At 39.9% G+C, this 16129-nt stretch overlaps 1 protein-coding gene across 2 annotated transcripts in view; it reads right to left on the bottom strand.

The window, feature by feature from the left end:
- Positions 1-399: 399 nt before the first annotated feature.
- Positions 400-16129, bottom strand: part of ARHGAP19 (Rho GTPase activating protein 19) — a 39586-nt gene continuing 23856 nt past the window's right edge. The window contains exons 6-12 of one of the 2 annotated variants that reach the window (XM_075612391.1): positions 15797-15883; positions 12212-12277; positions 10683-10889; positions 9430-9522; positions 7178-7270; positions 5953-6030; positions 400-4336 (exon numbers count right to left, since the gene is read on the bottom strand). In XM_075612391.1, coding sequence (XP_075468506.1) covers positions 4280-4336; positions 5953-6030; positions 7178-7270; positions 9430-9522; positions 10683-10889; positions 12212-12277; positions 15797-15883 — 681 coding nt within the window. In that variant the 3' untranslated portion in view covers positions 400-4279. Of the gene's footprint in view, positions 4337-5952; positions 6031-7177; positions 7271-9040; positions 9243-9429; positions 9523-10682; positions 10890-12211; positions 12278-15796; positions 15884-16129 lie in introns of those variants that run through there. The other variant, XR_012803580.1, reaches the window with a different exon arrangement.

The following is a 16129-nucleotide window of genomic DNA, read 5'->3' as shown; positions in this document are numbered from 1 at the left end:
CCGCAGGGCTCGGGCTCCCCTCCGCCATGGGCCCAGAGGCCTCCTCCCAAAAGGGTGGGAATTGGAGACAATTGAGTGAATTGTGGGGAATCAAATAAGAGGGGGCAGTCCACCAGATATATAGATATATATATATATATATCTATATATCTATATATAGATATATATATATATAATTGAGGATGTATTTTAATGCTATGTTGTAATCAGAGGTTCAAGATGGAATTTAATATTACAGTAATAAAAATGTTGACATCGAAAGTATGTGTAAGTACCGAGGAATTAAACATACTCCTATCTAGTACTGAATTGTGCAGAAGTCAACTTTTGACATACAAAATCAAGAAAAGGTGCTTAGTTTCTTCTAAGAAAATGAAAAACAAAAACAACTTTAAAATGTACAGAGATGAAGAAATATTTATTTGTAAACCAAGACATTAAAATATTAGCAGTTAAAATAAAAATATAAAAAACATTTTTACATCAGGACATACACTGAACATAAATAGAAATGTGAAAACACAAATAAAAACAGAAGCCTTAACTTTTCCACAATTACAAGTGAGAGGTTTGCTCAGTCAGCAAGCGATTTATACAGAAAGGGATTAAATCAAACAGCACAACAACAATAATGCAACAGGTACGGAGTGATTCGTTTTAATGCCTGGGTAGAACCGATTTCTAAAAAGAAGTTTTTTAGCGGGAGTAGTCGGCTGATCGGGATAGACTTGAGGAAGAACTGCCCTTACTTTGAAGGTTAAAATGGTAATTTCTAAAAAGGCTTGGGTCTTCCATCACCACCCGACAGGAGGACACTACACTTGGATTGTGTGTGTGTTCACATTTTAAAAAGGGATATAAGAAAGACCGCATTAAAATACAAAATTATTCACATTTTTTACGTTCACGCTACTTTTGAAATAATTTTAACAAAATGTTCACATTTCCCATTTCAAGCTGTTTTGAAACCTTATCGATCTCTTTATTGATCTCCATTACTGGATGGTTTTGCAGAATTGCTTTGTAATTGACAAACTACAGATCAGAAAACAGGAGAGTGGGTGTGCTAGAACTACCATTTTCTGTGGCAGCGGCGGGAACTCCTGCAAGCAGACCTGGGGGACAAAGTGATGTGGATATGATAAACGTCATTAGTGCCATTTACCATTACTGTAAGAGACAGGATGACCACGTGTTACATGATGAACGTTCAATTTTACCTCGCTCTGTTCCAATTAAGCAAAGGTGAGGAGAAAGGTCTTGCACAACAATAGCATATACCCTATGCTAAACAGACCAGCAGGCAAAAGGGGAAAATAGGTGTCCACCAATAATTTTGCTACCCATCATAAATTCACTATGGGGTTTTATTTTTCTGCTGCCTAAAATCCTGTAACACAGTGGCCAACTCCAGTCCTCAAGAGCCACCAACAGGTCAGGTTTTCAGGATATCCCTGATCAGCACACGTGGCTCGGTCAAAGACTGAAGCAGAGATATCCTGAAAACCTGACCTGTTGGTGGCTCTTGAGGACTGGAGTTGGCCACTCCCGTGTTACAGGATTAATGGCAGCAGAAAAGTGGCCCCTGAGGACTAGAGTTGGCAACCCCTGTGCTACAGTGGGTTAGAGCAGGTTTTTAACCTGCACCCCCCTGCCTGCTTACCTCACGGCTCCCCTCCTCAGGCGTCGCGGGGTCATGTGGCAAAACGACGGTACATGCCGTCAGTTACCATGGCGACATGTCGCCGAAGATCAGGTAGGAGAAGCTGCACTGCCCCCCCCCCACCTCCCCGGCATTTAATTGAAATGCCTTTGGGGGAGAGTGCGGGACCTCTGTCCGCCACACTCCCCCACTTTGCACACCCCTGGGTTAGAGAAACTCTGGAACAGGCAGCACACTTTTCAAGCACAGTGATTCTCTGAACAATTTGCCTTCTTTGTAAGAAAAAGGAAAGCTGCAAGTGTATAGGGTTACAGTTCGTGTACAGAAACACCCAACAGTTAACGACATGCTACATAGGTTTTATATTACAAAAACAAACTCCTCTACAGCTCTTCTGTATTGGAAAAGCATAACATACCACAGGATGATTTGGTTACTGGACCACCAAAATAATGAGAAGGAACATAACAAAATGATGATTTTGTTTGTGCATCACAGCTCTTCAGATTAAATATAAATGAGTCCAAGGTGATGGCAGCTCGCACAGTTTCACTAATATTGCCTTAAATATTATAATGTACTAACTCAGGGGAGCGCAATCTTTTTTCCCTGCACCCTCCTGCCTGTTGTACCCTCTCTCTGTACCCCACCCCGTTAACCAGGCTACGGCGTCATGACGTCACGTTGCCATGGCGACGCGTCTCCAGAAGCTGCCAGCGCCAAGGTAAGTGCAGTTTAGAGGCCTTCGTGCATGCCCCGGCACTTCATTTAAGTGCCTTCGGGAAGTGCACAGGGCCTCTGTAAATAAACCCTGCGCCCCCCGCAGACAATCTCGTGCCCTTTGCGCACCACTGTACTAACAAAGCCTTTCTACCCTCTTCAAAACGAAAGGTTAAGTAATGATCCAGTAATCTCCCCAAAATAAAAAACATTGGTAGTCTTAAAGTTCAGAGCACAGAAGTACGATAATCAAAAATAGTAGTACAATCGTGTTAAAAGATTGTAGTAGTTGAGTTAAATACTACTACATTCAGATTTTAGAGACTGACTACATGTGAAATGACCCACAAAATACCCCTTTTAACAAATAAATATCAAAAACAATTACCGATTAACAGACAATTGAAGAATTGGTCATGGTGATCTTGAAAATGAATGTGCAACATCTCTGTCATTTCTGTTGGTCAAGTAAAGCCCATATGAAAACCTTTGGGAATAGTAAGGCAAGTAGAGCTTGCTTAGAAGACCCATACCACCTACACACAAGTGACTGAGCAGGGGGTCTCTGAAGCCCAACCGTTCCAATGTCAGTTCTGGGTACCTCCTAGTTCCTGAGATATTTGTCGGGAATGAGCCAGCGGTAGCATCCCCTCTGGGGAAACAAAATGATGGCTAAATCTCCAACATTATCACGGGCCAAAAGGAAGCCGATATGTCATCCTTTGCAGCTTCTTATTGGCCCGTGTGATGCACAAGTATTAAATACCAGGAGGGACCTCCCACCCCAACACCTTCCCCGATATCTCAAGGATCATGGGCTCTCTATAGAACTACAGTATATACTCCTGCAAGAATTGTGGAATAGGTGGTTGGCCTTTAACCAAAGTTGACTATACAGAAACAAAGATATATTGCTGAATATATAATACAAATAGATTAAGTAACTTGGAGTAAGCTGTTATCAGGGATATCCCCAAGAACCGTAGAAAGTACCACAATGGGATTGCGGTGTTTTTTAGTTGGATAAAGGCATGCCCACATATTTGACATTAAAAAAAAAAGGGGGGGGGGCAAGACTGGTAACATTACCGTTGCATATATAAAAGGTGCAAAAAGTAACAAGAGAACAAAATAACCAGGAAACCCATGAAATACTTTTCTGCAGCCCGAGCTTACAATGCACCGACAGGCTGGGTGTTTTAGGTTCCACTGGCAACAAAATGTATTAAGATATAATGAGGGGACTCCAGTCATTGACGACTAAAACCAGACACCTTGCTCATTTCAACATACAGCTCAACTTTCCTTAAGCTCCAATCCTTTTGCTTTTCCTGCAATGAACAAACGCAGTCATATTACCAAGCATTTCTTGTACAGGACTATAGTGGAGAAGACAAACCTATCTCCACAGAAACACTTATTTTGATACCCACCACACCCATCGACAGGTAAAATAAAGGAAAATGTTTCATCTTGGCATCCAGAGAGCAGATATACCTGCACTCGCGAAGAATTCGTAACGTAGTTACAACAATGGAGTAGAAAATAAATTAGAGGATTACAGGAAAGAAACAAATGTCAGCAAAAGGTATAGAAGGAATACTGTTTAAGCAATTACTCTACGCAAGAGCAAGTATTTCAAAAGGCCCTAGTCCAGGAATATCTTGCTTCTCAACAGTGGTTTCTCCATGTTAAAAATACACACAAAGTCCATGTCATGTTAAAATGCAACTAAACATTTCAGTGAGTGGTATTAGCAGTATATTACAAGTCCACACAGGATTAGTTCTCACAGCTTCTTTTGTAACATTGTCCACAGGTTGAATATATATATATATATATATAAAAAAAAAAAAGAAGGTTCCTTTACACATGCACAAGTGATTCTTGGATCTATTAAATTGAGGTCTCTTGGGTCGACCTTCGTTGAATTCTTTTTGATTTACTGGATGCCTGCAGAAAAAAAAAAAAGAAGTTAATTAAGTGTTAATATAAAACAAATTAAAACTGCTTTTAGCACAGTCAAACTTGACAAATTATGATTATATTGAAATTACATAAAACAAAGAATAAAGTGATTTCTTACATGCTGCTACATTTGTCATAGATTGTAACCATTTGAGTTGTTTTGTATATGAAATGATGCAAATAACCATTATATTTCTAATCACAGGTGTGTCTTCCACAAGGGTATACAAGGAACGACAGGTGTGGATTCAACCTACACACAAAAAACCTCTACACTTGTCTGGGAACAATACAGCTACTGCAACTGTGTGTTTTGTTTCATAGAAGTGCATCATCCAAAGACTTCAGATCAAAGAGAATCACTTCATTTGATGCACGTCTGCAGCTTACCATGGGGAGTTTACATGTACATAGGGCACTAGCAACTAGTGCAAAACTGAACAGACTCCGCTCAACAAATATGGATATTTTTGTATATATTGAAAGTGTATTAGACATCTAGCACTGTATACATTTACAGAACTTTCTTTTCCTATATTTTAGTTGTAAAATTATGTATTGCCACCTGACAGGCAGTTCACAAACTATTCAACGGCTCTATCAAGCGTGGTGTCGGATCATGTAACGGTGCAGTTCCACTTACGGAGATATAGATATATATTAAAAAGGACTTGTCTGTTTCTCCTTTTCATGGTCCCATTCTGATGTTGGTGAACTATTAGAAGAGTGGTTCCCCCACAACATTATTTTAGGTTTTGTAATCAGTTTACTGAAGCAGGGGGTCCCCCGAGCTGAATCTCATTAATTTCAGCTCCCGGGACATTATCGGTAAAGGTAGCGCCAGCACTTCCTGGTCTTTAAACTCCCTGCATTAAGTGGGCCAATAGGAAGCCACAATGGTGGACATTGCAGCAGGCTTCCTATTGGCCCAAGTGATACATGAGCTATAAACAAGCTATTTTGTTTCCGCTGGAGAGGGCGTAACCAGCACTACCTTCAGTGGCAAGTAACTCAAGAGCCAGCGCAGCCCAGCTCTGTGACCCCTTGCTTCCAAACCAGATTTTTAAATAAATAAGGTGGTTAAAAAATAAATCAAATGGGGGGAGGGTGGAGGACTGAAAACAAAGCAAATATATACTGGTTCTGCTTTCTAATTGTACCATATTATCATCCAATACACAGAGATAGTGTTGACTCATTTTACTTGGTATTTATATTTAATTAGTATTCTATTTGTGTTTTATATTCTAGCGCACACATCGTGCTGACACGTTTTATCCTTTTATGTAATAAAAGTAAATTTTTAGATTGTAATTTACCGATCTCACCAGACTGCGTGATGAGCAACACATTATGGTTTTCTTTGTTCTTTTGTATATACAAATGGGGGACAGGAGTTAACATAAAAGTTGTTTCTAAATAATTCATCTGAATAAAGACCAAGAAACAGAAAGATGAGCTACGGGAAAGCAGGACACAGTAAATCATGTGTCATAGGACGAACTGACTCCGGGATCTTTGGATGGTCCTACACAAGTGAAACTCTTGCATTGTATCTACTCCCTCCACTGAAAGGTCTAACCGTTAGCTTTTTAACCGACCTCTCTCTTGGAATGGGTGTCTTCTGATAGTTTTAACTTTGCACGTGTAAAGTAAACCGCAGGGGAACCTTGCGATACCTGCAATAAGAAAACATATAGGTTAAGTAGCAAATACAGAATATATAGTTTCAAGCCCAGCGTTATTCTAATGCTCAATTATTTTGTGATACTACGACGATGATGATGATAATAACCGAGTTTCCTATTATACTTCTCCCTCTCTGCTAAGTGTGGACCGTATTTCATTTGGAAAGCATAGCTAAAACGTAAGATCTCCTCCTGACGCATCCTGTTTTAGGCCTCAGCCAAGCTTCCCGCTGACGTGCTGAGGCGCGCTGAGGCTCAGGGAAAGCGGGTGCTTTCCCTGGCCTTGAGGGTGCTTTCCCTGCGCGCCATCAGGGGGCGGCCCAGTGACGTCACGGAGCTGGTTTGCCTTCATTGGGCGAATCGCTCACGTGACTGGCCCTGCGCGCCAGCAAGCGGGGAAATGTTAAATTCTGGTTAGACCTACGCTTCCGCTCGCTTGCGGAAGCATAGGCGAGTCCCTACTAAAGCCGCTCTAATTGCGGCTGTAGGGGCTCAGTGCTGAGCGGGAGTGCGCCTCCGCCAGCAAGCAGGTAACATGGCCGAGGCCTTATGATGCAAGAACTTGGACTAAATATGACTCCAACCAAACACATATAAGGAGTTATACCATTATTTTTAGTATTACGAGCGATACCATTATTTTATTACTACGAGTGAAACCATTATTTTATTATTACGAGAAGTTAACCATTATTTTCTTGAGGAAATGGCAGCAAGTTTGTCCTATCCCCAGAAACATAAAAATTAGAAGTAGATATGTCAATGAATTATGATAAAGAATGAATCACTGTACAGAGTTTATTTTTTTTTTAAATTAAATATGGCATATTTATTTTAAACAGGCTACTTTGAATGTTACTCTTGAAGATTGAAGTGTGTATCTTGGCTTAAGAAATAGCTTAAAAAAAAAAAAAAATTTAAGTAGCAAGTAGAAGTCTCAATTACAATCCTAGAATCCTGTATTTATAACATTAAAATAAATAAAAAGCTGTCAAAAAGTAAGATGAACATTTTTTTTAAGTGTTTAAAAAGTGAACACACACACACACACACACACACACACACACACACACACACACACACACACACACACACACACACACACACACACACACTAAATAGTACTTGCATATTTTACATTTTCTTTGGTCAATTCAGATCCATCCAATGATTGTGGAGTTATATTTCGGCTTTTCTTTTCAGATGCTGCCTGGTTGCCCAATACCTTTCGCTGTATAAACACCAAGGTTAGTACAAAGGAAACACTCACAGGAACGCAACAGAAACCATAGTCAGACAAGCTTTCAACATACTGGCACTGTTCAGTTTGTACTGTAAGGGTCTGTGCATCAAATCCTCCCAGCTGCAAAACTGCGGCAGGAACCGATGTGAACAGCAGCACTGGATTTATCAAGGTACATAATCCCATTGAAAGCAACAGTGCTATAAAACACCAAACTCATAACGGAGTGCGATTAATAAATGACAAAGGTATAGTGTGCATGGATTAGCAAGGACTTAACCCCTCTGAACAATAACAGTGAGATGCTCAAGTGGAACTGTAACTCTTTGCTACCAGGGGGGGGGGGCTGCACCATTTTGTAGTAGATTTGTCGCATCTTGTAGTGAAAGGTTGCAACATACCTCCTTTGAAATGGTCTTGAGTTGCCTCCATTATGTGTTATTTTGTGAAATAGAGAAAGCACATTATACATTGCGGCCCACATTTTCAAGGATCAAAAGCCCATGAATAAGTACCCATCCCATGATAAATACAATCCTGTTTTGCAACCCATAGTTGGATAGTAAATGAGGTTGGGGGAAAAAAAAAACCCTGACAGTCCAAGAAGTTCAACCTATGCTAAATTTAAATGACCGATACTTATCCTATATTTGTACTTACAGTATATTGATCCAGAGGAAGGCAAACAAAAAACCCCAGTGAAATATCATCTAATGATATAACATCTCAAGGGGAAAAGTAAACTCCTTCCCGACTTCAATATTGGCAATCAGATTACTCCCTGCATCAACATCCTTCCCATGTATACTTATTTGGTATATCCCTGTATACCTTTCCTTTCTAAAAACATGTCAAACTTTTTTTAACATATCTTTTGTATCTGCCATCAGTCTCCATGGGTAATGCATTACACATTTTAACTGCCCTTACTGTAAAGAACCCTTTCCTTTGTCTCCGGTGAAATCTCCTTTCCTCATACCGTAAGGCAAGGGTGCGCAAACATTTTACCCTGCGCCCCACTGCCAGCTCTCCCCCCTCCTTACCTTGTTTCCAGCGTTCTGACATCACGACTACATGGCAACGCATCACCAGAAGGCGCTGGAGCCAAGGTAAGGGAAGTTACAGAGGCCTTTGACGCTCCGGCATTTAATTTACATGCCTTTGGGAAGTGTGGGGCCTCTGTAACCCCCAGAAAGTCTCACTCCCCACTGGGTGGTGCGCCCCTCCAGTTTGCGCACCCCGGCCTTAAGGTATAACCCGGTGTTTGCATTGCCCTTGGGATGAATAGTTCTTTTGAAAGCTCCTTGTATTGTCCCCGTATATATTTGTATATAGGTATATCCCCTCAGACGCCTCTTTTCTAATTTAAACAAGTCTAAATTAGCTAGTCTTCTCATAAATCAGATTATCCATCCCCTTTATTAAATTTAGTGGCTCTACTCTGCACTTTTTCTATTTCGATAATGTATTTTATGGAGTGGTGCACAAAACTGTACTCCATATTTAAGGTGTGGTTTTACTAATGCTTTATCCATTCATTGCCCGTTTAATGCAAGATAAGATATTGTTTGCCTTTGCAGCTACTGCATGACTTTGGGCACTATTGCTAAGCCTGCTGTCCACAAGCACTCCCTAAATCCTTCTCCATCAAAGATTCTCCTAATTTATCCCCATTTAATTTGTAAGTCGCCTGTTTATTCTTGCTTCCCAAATGCATAACCTTACATTTATCTGTATTAAACCTCATCTGCCATTTACCTGCCCAAGTTTCCAGTCTCTCCAAGTCCTTCTGAAGAGAAATTACATCCTGCTCCGATTGTACTACCTTACACAATTTAGTATCAGCAAAGATGGAGACTTTGCGCTCTGTGCCAACATCAAGGTCATTAATAAACAAGTTAAAAAGCAGGAGGCCCAGTACTGATCCCGGAGGTACTCCACACACAACTTTAGCCCCAACCTAAAAAAAAGTTCAATTAACAACAACTCTTATATTTTTTTAAATTATATTTGTTATTATTTCTACATTGTTTGATATTACCAAATCCAGTAATGCCTTTTTTCTGGTTGGTACAGTACCTCAATAATTTGCATCATGTAATTGTCTTTAAGCCCACCCAAAAATCTGTTATGTCCTCTATAATTACCTTAATAAGCCCACTAAATGAGCGTGAGCGAGCATGCTTCCTTCCAACAGATTGGGGGTCTGAGACTGGCGTTCCAGCATTATGTTTGTTGAACTAAAGACAAAAATACAAGGTCATAATTCATATTAAAGTAATACATCAATTACTGTAAATGAATCTATGCTTTAGATTGTAAAAGGACGCAATGTATATGTGCATCTTTAGGTTTCAATAAATATAACTGCGGTATGAAACAAAATAACAAAGTGTCCAGCAGAGGGCAGCAGATGCATACTCAGAGTAATGTTAGGCTGCGTCCATACAGCCGAAGACCGCGCGGAGGCGTGCGCACGAGACGTCACATGTGTTAAGTGGGAGCGTTTTGTGGCCAAGGTAGATGCGCCGCGGGGGCGTGTGTGACGTCACACAGAGCTGGTTCGCCCTCATTGGGCGAACTGCTCACGTGACCTGCCCCTCGCGATGAGAAATCAGATTGAACTGATCCCTCACGCACCGCATGCCCCCTCCTGCTGTTGTGCGGTCTATGGGCATGATCATTGCCTTAAGGCAATGTGATCTCGCCGCTCGCACGCCTCCTCGCCAGCATGGACGCAGCCCAACAGCTCTATCAGCTATTTTTAAGACATGTCCCCTTTAAATTTAGTAAAACAAAAGTGCCTTTAAAAATAAAAAGGGACCCCAACCACTGTTTTGGTAAAGGTGACCAAACTGGTTAGCAAAATACTGTCTAGAAAAACAATTGGTGAAGCCCAACCAAAAGAGAGGGGGTGGAGGGGTTACACTGTATTCTTCAACCCACAGGATCATTTTACACAATAAATATTAAAATATACTACTGCAGTATTTGCATTTTGAGAAGGCCAAGTCCCTGCTATTGTACTGCTTTGAGAATAACAGGAATAATAACATTGCTGATCCGTAGTCAGACAAATAGGTAAATAAAATAGAAGATATTTAAATAGTTACTGGCATTATTTTATGTGGCCTTTTTCATACCCATCATTAGGAAACCCTAGTCACACCTGTTCTACATTATATCCAGTCCTCATTCACTTGGTATGTATGTGCGTTTTTCTCCAAATTCATTGGTTAAGCCGAAAACAGTGTGGCATGGAGCCCTTGAGGATGGGTTTCACAACCACTGCTTTAGCCAATAGAAAGCTTGTTCGTCATGCGCACCAGATACCTGCAACAAGCCTAATTGTTTCATAGCAGAAGGATAATGAAAAATCATCATAGTGCATGCCAAGTACCTGCCGGATAAGCCTCTTCTTTTTAGCAGAATCTGGCATGTTGTGTACATGTCGGAATAGTTGCTTCAGGGCTTCCTCAGTGCGATGCTGGGTCTCTTCTTGGTGAGAAGTAGAGGATACAGGAGATGATCCCAATCTGCCTCGTTTCTGACTTTTCAGAAACTGGAAGTCATTTGAGGAGCGAGAAGACAGCAAATCCAGATCATCCTGCAAGTGTTTAAAGGTCACATAAGCTTTTTGGAAATTAAGCCACTGTATTTATCTCCACTTTTGATTTCACTGGTGCGCACATGCAGTAGCGGAACTGTTAAACCAGCTAGTAAGTGATGGATGGGATAGATATTTTGAACACCTTAATAAAAATATATGTTTGGTGATTGGTACCATGATATTTAAATGCCAGCTTGGCTATAAAAACTTTTAGTACATTATGTCTTCAAATTTTCTTGGCCCGAGATGGGCATAGGAATTCACTATGCTAGTAAGTGGTGTTTCATATATGAACCACTTGCCAGTTTTCCCTGCTTACAATCCTCTTTAAATAGAACTATCTTATTAGATAGATAGACTGAAGGAAAAACCTATTCCTTGGCTAGGCTCCAGAACTGAGAGGAACCTTTCCTCTGCCAAGAAAGCTGAAGGCCTTGTGACTGGATACACATCTGCACCGTTTTGCAGCAGACTTCCCAGTAAGCTTAATCACGCCCTGCAACTTGTTATCTTCGATCTTTGTTTGAACTTACAGGCCCGGGAATACGAAAGAAATGAAACGTAACGCACGCCAGGTTTCAAATCCTTTGTCTCCATTACTCATAGGATGACTTTTATACAGGAAAAATAAGATATTGGTTAGAGGCGTAACATAGGCGTATCCTGGGTGTGTCTTGGGCGTAGCTTTGATTAGAGGCGTGATTATGGGGCAGGACATATTAGTGGCATGATTTTGGGGCGTGTCTTTCCCAATACAAGCAATGTCTGAATACATAGCTTATTCATTGTCTTATCAAAAGAGACCTTGAATCTTTAGCAACTAATTATACTATTTTGCTTCTTGCAGAGAACCATTCTATTATATTCTGACTAAAAGAGCAGGAGACTAACAATACACAAAGTATCTTAGCAATATCCTGAGCAGGAAGAAAGGAAATGCAATTTGGCAGAAACTGAGTGCATTTAGGAATTATATTTCAGCAAAAGGCTGACTACAGAATCTTAACTAGTTATGATCAGACAAAATGGAAGCTTAACACAAGTGTAGATTCTGGCCTGACCTACTGGTCCTAACAGGTACTAATAAGAAAATGTTTTTATGCACTGGAAGACAATATTTTTTATTATTGCTTTGTACAGACACTTATCCTTCTACAATAAATAAATATCAATCACATATACAACAAACACACACACTAAATCGACTAAAGGACCCGAGTGCGGTTTGTTTTCTGTTGGAGATTACAGAAAAGTTTTCTGATATTCATATAGCATTGCAGAAACCTGTCCTGTATCTGTAGAAAGTGTCTCCTCTTTACCTTTGAAGTCGGTGCTCTGCTCCCAGAGAAGTACAGCCTGGAATATTCTCTGATATATGCAGGAGCCTGCAACAAAAGAACACATTTAAGAACGTCACTTTATTCCACATTTCCTTCTTTTAGTGCAGTCTTTGCTGCAGAATCAGAAACAAAACCTAAAACTAGAACCCGTGCAAGATGCTCCCCAAATTCTTTCCAGCATAAAGAGGCGAATCCGTTCATTCATCATGCATGAAATTCATAAATACAGCTGGCGAGGGAGGATGGATAACTTTTAGACCACCCATTTCCCACTCCAACCTGAATGGGTCAAAACAGGTTTCTTGAACTTGCTTTTCCAACTCAATGATGTGCTTCACTTTTAAAATCATCCACCACTTTCCAATTTTAGATATAACTACAGTACCATTTTACATTTTCTACGCAATACATTGCTACTCATTTCAAGGACACCATCTGTGTGCGATCACTGCAAAATGGTCACCTCGTTTAGGTACGATCCCTTATACAACTTCTAACAAAAGCAGCATCTGTTACAACAAGCAGAATGCCAAATTAAATGGAATTCATCAATTGAATTTTTGGGTGTAAATATGAAAAACTATTAGAGCATATTTTAAAATATGGAGGGGAAAAAAAAAAAAAAAAAAAAACCCCACACATTGAATAAAGGGACAGTTGGCTCCTGGAAGTCTATTATGACTCAAGCAATTTCAATGCTCCTACAGTGTAGTGAAACTAAATTAATGTAGGGGGAGGGCTTGAGCTGTAATTGCTATTTGACTTGTATCCCCCAAAATAATGGACCTAGTGGAAAAAAAAGAGGAAAATAATAAATAATAAAAAAAAAAAAAAAAAAAAAATCAAAGCAGTTGAAAGAGACAAGGAAGGAGAGTATGTAAAAAATATCAGTAATCAAAATAGTTGCGTCTATAATTTTACAATCAGAAAATATTGCAGTTGTGGAGATTGGGAGCATTGGTAACCTCGTAGGTTATTGTACTTTCTTTGAAATGTCCTATTTTTTCCAGCATCCAGAGATAATGCAAGTGCCCACAAGGTAAGCCACAGTTATTCTCTCCCCCCCCAAAAAACACACTTTTTCCTGACACCCTCTATTTACATCCATGTTATTAGCTTAGAAAATAGTAAATTGACTCTGCGTGGCAAAAGTTCATCCATTAGTCAACTCTTCTGGGGGGGGAAAAAAAAAAAAACTACAAAAAGCCACTGTGTGCGGCAGACCCAAAATAACACTATAACATTCATGTCACGGGGCTATAGCTCCTGAAGAATAAAGAGAGAACAAATATTGCCCGAACGAGGCCATGCTGCATGTTGGCAGTACTTAAATATTCTAAAATAAGACAACCTCACTATGGGGTATAGGGCAAGATAAATAATGTGAAGTCTGTCACATCTCTGCTATCATCCCAACAAAAGTGTTATGGTGTGGAGTAGGCACACAACTGTTAAACATTTCTACCAGGCCCTCCCATTTTGATAGGTTACAGCATGTCCAAATTTCTGGATTCTTATTTAAGTCAAGGGATTGCAACAATTAGCTAGTAAATGTATTTCTGTTTAAGAATTAAAAGCCATTATATCCCCTAAACCGATTGCTGGACTGTCCGTTTTCTTTCAGATGCCCAGTTTAGATCATGTTATGCAAACATTACCAAACACTTTTACAATCATGAGTCAAGCAAAATAAAGTCAATTATAATGAACTGCATCCCTTGCAGAACCAGTAGTGCCACCTATGTTCTCAGTTGTCCTGGGGAAATATTATATGTTGGTATGACAACTAACGGAGTATGTACGCACGCTGGGGTCATTAGGAAGTGTACAGATAAAGGTTCAGTGGTTATACATTTTGATAAACACCAGAGTGACCGCAAACTGCTAAAAGAAAAGGGAACCAAGATGTTAATGGCAGGAATTACAGGTAGTAACACTCCTTACAGCTGGAGGGCTTTTGGTTTGTCTGTTAGAAGAGGGGGTTTCAAAGAGTTCTGAATTCACTGTCAGGTGCTGCCCCTTGTGTAAATGTAATGCATGCTTTCTTTTTCATTATTTTCCAGAATACATAATTTTAGGTATGGAGAACCTGAGCAGTTGTAAATTGACGAGCAGAAAACAATAAGCAGAAGTTAAGACAAGTGAAGTGGAGACAAGTACAGATTGAAAAGAAAGAGTCTTCATTCTCACAAATACATTCCAAAAATAAATAGGTGGTTTTTTTTGTTGCTTTCATTAAAAGGGACCTCTCAAAAACAACATGCTGCAATACACAATAATACTATGAGGGTCATTCAATGTAGTCCGAAGCAGTAGTTTAGGCCTTTACCGAATGAAAACTCTAATTGAAGTCAATGGGAGTTTTTGTCCGATAACAGTACAATAGGCTGTTTCAGCACATATTGAATAAGGCCTTATTGACTGCATATTTCATGCTTCGTCAGATACAAAAGCAAAAATCGGAGCTCTCATATAGCCTGCAATTCCCAAATAGTAATAAAAAAAAAGAAGATAGAGGGGAAAAAAAAAAAACCTGTGGCCAAGGACTCATCAAGGTTATTACAGGATTTTCCAGAATCCTACCATTTTAGTTACACATTGGAGTATTTCCTTCAAAGCAGCCACTGCCCCATCAAGTATTTAGTTTACCCCATGAACCTGTACTTGCAAAGAAAAAACAAAGACGGCCGTGGGGTAACCCAATCAAAAGAACTTTAAAAAAAAATCTTACAAATGTCACCGTTTTATATTGGTCAGCCTGGTTGACACCAGTGGCCATATTGGGAGGAATGGCTCAGTGAGTAAAAGACACTGGCTGGCACCAAGTTTGGAGCAGGGGAGCCTGGTTCAATTCCCAGTGTCAGCTCCTTGTGACCTTGGGCAAGTCACTTTATCTCCCTGTGCCTCAGGCACCAAAACATAGATTGTCAGCTCCACGGGGCAGGGACCCGTGCCTGCAAAATGTCTCTGTAAAGCGCTACGTAAAACTAGCAGCGTTATACAAGAACAATGATTATTTATTATTACTGCTTCTTCCATACAAGAATTGTTGTAAATTTGAGAAAAGATCTACTTAAGAACTCTGAATTAATTCACTAGATAAATAAGAGGCGACGAGCTTTACAGGTGTGACGACTGATGTCCATGATCGATCTCCAACTATACACCCTTCCTGTGATGTGAAGCACATTTAAACCATCCACCACCGAATCAGCACATTATTTAGCAAGAAACCACTAGAGCACTAATACGCCTGAAGATAAATAGAGGGATTGTGTGTTGGAGCAACAAACTGAAAGAAAAGGTTTCACACAACAGCAATCTGGACTAAATAGTCATCACCTTGCCCTGAAGAGGAGCATATATTACATCTTGATTGACAGCTGTAATACATTCAGAACAACTTGTGTGAGAAATGTGAAGAGTAGATTTTTATTTTCAACTAAAAAATTTTTTTTTTATTCAAACAAAAAAGTCCTTTTAGTGCCAGAAGGGTCTTCAAAATAATGAGTGGGCACTTTACCATTAAATGGATCAACAATTATTTAGCCCAAGTAACCTTACCTTAAACAGTTTCTGGGAATGCTTGATCATAAATGTCACCCCGTTGTTTAACTTTGTTATATGTTCTTGCAGGTCATTTGCAGTGAGCTGTAAAGTAAATAAAAACAAAAAAGTTAAAACAGTTTTAAGTGAAACATTCATTGCATTTAATTTTATTTTTCAATTTAAAATCAAAAAATCGGCATCAATATAAATGAAGGGCCACATTTGGGGAGAAGGGATTGAAGGCTGAAGAAGAGGGTGCAACATTGGGGGTGGCACACAGGGATATTGCAGCCACAAGTAAGATCGCCTCGTCCCCGGTCAGCTTTCTAATGCCGGGGAGCTGATTAA

The sequence above is a fragment of the Ascaphus truei genome, chromosome 8 (assembly GCF_040206685.1).
Source record: "Ascaphus truei isolate aAscTru1 chromosome 8, aAscTru1.hap1, whole genome shotgun sequence".
Taxonomy (NCBI): domain Eukaryota; kingdom Metazoa; phylum Chordata; class Amphibia; order Anura; family Ascaphidae; genus Ascaphus; species Ascaphus truei.
Note: the sequence above shows the minus strand (reverse complement) of the source record. Positions and strands in the feature narration are given on the sequence as shown.